Here is a 6,022-nt window from a genome sequence, read left to right as displayed (position 1 = left end):
GAGGAAACAAGAGGAAACAAAGGCAGAAGCTAAGCAGCAACTGGTTAGGAAGGTTCCAATCAAAGTACCAGAATAAAAACAAGAACCAAAAGCAACACCTTTAGCTACATCCAGTACTACAAAGAGGAAGAAGAAGAATGACACTGATTCTGGTAAGGTTCCACCTAAAACTTGTATAGAATTAGTAGATGAAATCACTAAAGATGGCATGTTGAAGAATATTCAATTTTACTATGATCACTTAGATGAGGATGAACAAAGAGAGGTAGAGGAAGCAGTCCTCTTATACTTGGATATTTATAAGAAATCCTTAATAGAAATAGGAAATCAAATACTGGCTGAATTGTATAACATGTTAGATGGTAGAAGACTGTCAGCTATGCAAGAAGGTAAACATATTAAAATTCAAGAGCTAATATCTATCTATGTTACAATTTCTCTTGATGAAATGGAAAAGACACTTGAGGTGGCAGACATAAAAATTTTCAATAGAAAACATAGGATAACTAGTTTGATACTAGGAAGAGTAAATGAAATAATAAAGGAGACTCAAAAAGAATGGGTTAAATTTCTTGAAGAAAACAAGGAATTCTTTACTTTACTGAAAACCAAGACAACCATTGTAGATTCCTCAGTTGAGGGAAAAGGAAAGGGGATTATGGGTACTTCACCCTCAGTTTTGGAAAATATTAATATAGTGGAAATTAAGCTCATGGTAAATACATATGTACAAACAAATATTGAGATACCGGTTAATACAGATAGTGAACAATCTAATATTGTACTGGATACTAATATTGAGGATAATAGTCCTTCGGATACAAATGTACAGGTCAAGGTTACAGCTGCTACATAGAAACCAATAGTTACATAGACTGCACCAAGTGGCGAAGCCACCGGTGCAAGTGAGGAGGTTATAAATGAAAAATCTTTTGAGGAGAAGGCGAGGGAATTCGGCAGGGAACTGATAGTTGGTCCATCATTGTTGTCCATTGACACTTCACTAGTCGAAAATTAAAAAAAGACAAAGATGAGTCCCACTAAACTGATGATGATTGTAGAATAAAAATTAATGAAGGAGGGATCCACAGATAAAGGGATTATAGATCAATCAATCACTGTTTTACACAAACTAGTCCCGGGGTGTAAGATTGAAAATGAAGTGAGCCCATCAGGCAAGATTGAAAATGAAGAGAGCTGCATTTGATCAAGTAATTGAAACTTAGAAGAAAAATATTGAGGAGAAGTTGATCCTAATAGAAAACTGTTTGAAGCAATGTACAAATATATATAGGGTTTTTTGTAACACTGAAATACTTACAGCTAATGTGGATGAAAAGATAAAAGAAATTCAGGAGACAATCATAAGTATAGCTAACTCTTTTGACAGATTGATTTCATTGACTACATCCATTGATGGTCAAATTTTGATTTTGGAGAACCAAATTTCTATTCTTGAGAAGGAGAGAGAAAAAATAATAAGAAGAGATAGAAGTCAGAGAGACTTGGTGAGTCTCCGATTGGATTCACTCAGTGTACATAAGAAATAATGCATGGATATGGTGGGAAACCCCACACCGGCAAAGGTAAATGAGAAAGAATTTTTTGCACATTTATTGAGTGGACTGGCTGGGATACTTGTGTGGAGTTACCAGAGAAGGCTTATCTAGAAATTTTGAAATTTGTCAAGCTTTGGTTAGACATTTTTGGATTATTCATTGTACAGTTCTTTTTACATTGTTTTTGAATTTTTGAAGGCATTGATGTCAAAGGGGGAGTAATGTAGATGGAAAAGAATAAAAAGAGTTGTATAAATTAGGGGGAGTTATGGAGTCATAAAGTTTTGGAGATCTAGAGTACTTTGCATATTCCGCTCAGGGGGAGTGGGCCAAGATGAAACCGACAGATGAAACCTTGACCATTTTTCACATGAGTATTGCCATCAATGCCAAAGGAGGAGATTGTTGGCAATTGACACTCAATTGGTTGGTTTCACTATGTTGTCATTGATGGCAACATGGTATTGTGTTCTGGCTTCATGTTTTGGTTCCATGGTATACTAGTAGGCACTTCATAGATACTTCACCAGCACCCGTAGGACAAAAGGATTGCTTTGGTCACCAACAATGTAGGCCAACATGGTTTAGTAAAGGTTATCAGTATTGGAGGTCAGCATATCTTGGATCCGGCATCGTCAATTGATTTTAATTCTTATGCATTTATGTTATCTGGTCGACATGTAATTTCATATTGTATATATTTTTGTAAGCTGACATAAGGCATGTAAATTTGTATAGGGTATATAGGACAGTTTGATATATCATTTTGATAGACATATACAAGAGACATATATAGGATATTATGGTTATGCGAATGTAATATGATGCAAAATATATCAAAGAGATCATGTATGTGAGGAAATTTATGTAAGGGTTATTTTGATAAAGGGTTTAGGGTTTCAGACTAGAACAGATAGAGCTTAAACCAGAACTGTATTCTGGCATAGAAGATGCTATGTTAGTAGTTCACACTTCTCTGGATTGTAGTTTGTAATTTTAGGTAGTCAGTGAGGCTCCTTTTGTGATTGAGCAGTGTGCTCTAGGTTGTAAGCCTTCCTGCAAGTGCAGACCCCTCATATTTTATAATATGTCTTCATATGGCCAGTGGATTGATATTGTGGGTCAGAAATCCCACCGTGGTTTTTCCTCTTTGAGGTTTTCCACATATAAATCTGTGTGTTATGGTTCTCATTTATGTGATTGGCTTATTGGTTGCTTTACTTCTTTCAATTCTGTATGTACCGGTATACCGGTTGGTTTATGCATGTTTTAATAAGGCTAAATTTTATCATTTCGGTATAACATTGATTCACCCCCCCTGTCTCAGTGTTATTGGTTTCCAAAAGAAAACCATTCATTTTCCAATAAAAAAGAATTAAATTTTTTGCAATATGTAAGAATGATTCCAAATGCTACTTCAAAGATAAAAGAGAAAATAATACTAAATAACTAAAAGAAAATATTATAATTATAATAGCTAGATCAATAATAGAATGTGAATTTAACAAGAAATTTGTAAAACATAAAATCATTGTCTAAATAGAATTGAAATATATGAGTGCATTTGATTTAATCCACATGCTTAAATGTTAATTAAAACATAAATTTTAATTCCTATTAAAAAAAAAAAAAATTAATATTGTAATAACAATAAAAAAATTGTGAAAATTTTCGCTCATGTTATATATAAAGATTTTGAATATCTTATTTATAAATAATTGAAATATATCCACTTTTACCTGCCCATATAATTATTCCAGTGAAATCCTAAACATCACATTTTTCATTTAAAAAAAAATCAAATCGATTTATAAATATTACAATTAATATTAGGTTAAAAACTTATTTAATAAAAGTATATTTCAATAAATTTAAACCCTTCTACAAATGTATGTTTATTCGATCCTCTCTAACCCTTCACCTGACTTCCTTCCTATAAAACACTCTTATAATTGGCTTCACATGTGGGACTCACTTACTGGACCCTGTCTAACACTTGACCTTCCTTCCCTGTAAAAAACATTCCTCTCATTCGGTTCATATGTGGGACTTACTCTGAAGAAAAATGGCTCAGCTCTATCCCTTTCAAGTAGTCTATAAATCCTTCCAAATTGTTTTGAGATGACCCTCCATTCATCACTGCTTTCTTCATAACGTCTCTAACACTCCCAATGTTACACCTAAGTCTTTTCCCCTCTTGGCCATCCATATTCATAAACTCTGTTATTGTGAGGGCGATCTCCTGGCGAAGCACCAGTGTGGACCTCAAGTTGTTGGAACTTCTAGAAATGTGACCCAGACTCATTGCCACTCCCCATTGCTGGACAATGAGCCTGCAGTTTGTATACTGGTCTGTCAGGAGAGGAAATGCAAGCATGGGAACTCCCAACCAGAGGCTTTCTAGGATGGAATTCCAACCACAGTGAGTGAGAAACCCACCCACAGAAGAATGAGACAAAACATCCACTTGAGACACCCACTCAACAACCAAACCCTGATCTTTGCTTTTTTCCTCAAACCCATCTGGCAGCAAGTCTTGCACATCAGAGGCAACGACATCAGGACGAAGAACCCAAATGAAGGGCCACTTGCTATGCAGCAATCCCATGGCCATTTCATGAATTTGAGCTTTGGAAACATGGGCGTGACTTCCAAAGGAGACGTACAGAACGGAGTTCTTGGGCTTGCTGTCAAGCCAACTCCTGCAGTCAGACTCGGCCCACATGCTCGTCCCCACCTCGCCCTTGGGTTGAAGCAGTGGGCCCACTGAACAAAATGGGATTCCTGACTGAATTTGCAGCTTTTCAATGGTTTGCTTATCCAGCTCCTCCACTGTGTTGGAAACAATCCAATCTGCAGCGCGTGCAGACTGAAATGCTTGGAATATACTTTTGTGCGTGAGCGTTGTTACGTCCCTCTCTTGCAGATAGGAAGGAAGGTCCGTTAACTTCAGCGCCGGAGCCCCAGGAATGTAGTTTATCAGCTCGCCCTCTGCAACACAAAGTTCACCATTAATGTTTTCTCAAATACGATGAACCCAAGTGTCTATATTGCTATATATGTACATAATTTTATTGAGAATATTTCTTATTTATCATTCGATGAGTTAAAATGGTTCTATAATGAATAGTTTATAAGGCATAACACTGTGAAGGTTTTGCAAATGAAATTGCAAGCTAAGTGGGATTAACTTTGGAACAAACTTTAGAGTTAAGCATGTTTGAGTTGGAGTACTATTATACTAAAGGCCCAATGCTTCATCTCTGTGAGCATCACCTAGATGCAATGAGTGCTAAGTGGAGCATTCATTCTCATGAGAAATGGGTTCTTGTGAATTACATGAGAGATGGATTCTTGTGAACTACATGAAAGAGTTGGAGTAGTACTATTCTAAAGTCCCAATGCTTCACCTATGTGAGCATCAATTAGATGCAATGAGTGTTAAGTGGACCATTCATTTTCATGAGAAATGGGTTCTTGTGAACTACATGAGAGATGGGTTCCTGTGAACTACTATCATAATAAGTTTGATTCAAAACTACACAATTGAATATTGATAGCAATATCATAAATAAAACCCTAGGTAGCAATATCATAAATAAAACCCTAGGTGACAAGAACAATAATAATGGGAGAGGACGAAGATACTGCACAAAAAATAAAGAAAAAATTATTACCGTCGCCTGTAAAGGGATAATGACCGTTTTTGATGATGAGGTCCCAGTGATAATATATTGAAAACACCATGGCCGGCTCTGTCCAGAAAGAGACGTGTGGAATTCCAAATTTCTTGGCTATGCGGTCTGGCCAAACGTAAAACGTGTCAGTGATAATGCAGGAGATCGGAGGGCCTTTTCGTTGCAGATCCTCCATCAATTTCTCTACGTGGAACTCCATCTTATTCAGCAGAGATTCCTCGAACTCAAGATGATTCAGAGATCGGTCAAAGTCCTGGGGCAATCCATCGGACACAAGTGCCAAACGGATACTGTGAACGTTGTGGGCGAAAGGATCGTGACCATTATGAGCTTTGATGATGCGGGCGTAGCAGCCATGGGTGCACACCAGAGTCGCAAGGACGCCCTTGGCTGCTAGTTTCTTGGCCAAGTTATAGGCTGGGATTATGTGGCCCTGAAATGGATACATAAACAACACTGCATGAACATTACTCATTCTTATTTCTTACAACTCGTTTCACCCATATACCCCAAGCTAAATCTCTTGTCATATATATATACATATGACAAAGCCAAGGGCTTTGAAGTTTTGTTTCTTTTCTAAGTCGTAAACTCAAAAGTAGATCTTGTCATGACAGTATAGAGAGAGAATGGTAGGTCCAATCGCATTGACTCTGAAAATGACTGTTCAGTTGGAACGACAAGACCTACCCTTCCAATAATAAAAATAAATTTCAAGAGTCTCAGTTTAATTTACAAATCATTTTTTTTTTCGGGCCCAGAAAA

At 36.8% G+C, this 6,022-nt stretch overlaps 1 protein-coding gene across 1 annotated transcript; it reads right to left on the bottom strand.

The window, feature by feature from the left end:
• Nucleotides 1–3,440: 3,440 nt before the first annotated feature.
• On the bottom strand, nt 3,441–5,795 carry LOC131041150 (UDP-glycosyltransferase 86A1). The gene is made up of 2 exons (XM_057974135.2): nt 5,237–5,795; nt 3,441–4,550 (listed from the first exon to the last, which is right to left on the bottom strand). The coding sequence occupies exons 1-2, from the start codon at nt 5,730–5,732 to the stop codon at nt 3,610–3,612; spliced, it is 1,437 nt and encodes a 478-aa protein (XP_057830118.2). The 5' UTR covers nt 5,733–5,795; the 3' UTR covers nt 3,441–3,609.
• Nucleotides 5,796–6,022: the final 227 nt, after the last annotated feature.

The sequence above is a fragment of the Cryptomeria japonica genome, chromosome 5 (assembly GCF_030272615.1).
Source record: "Cryptomeria japonica chromosome 5, Sugi_1.0, whole genome shotgun sequence".
NCBI lineage: Eukaryota > Viridiplantae > Streptophyta > Pinopsida > Cupressales > Cupressaceae > Cryptomeria > Cryptomeria japonica.
The sequence above is the reverse complement of the archived record's forward strand: the minus strand, read 5'-3'. Positions and strand labels throughout refer to the sequence as shown.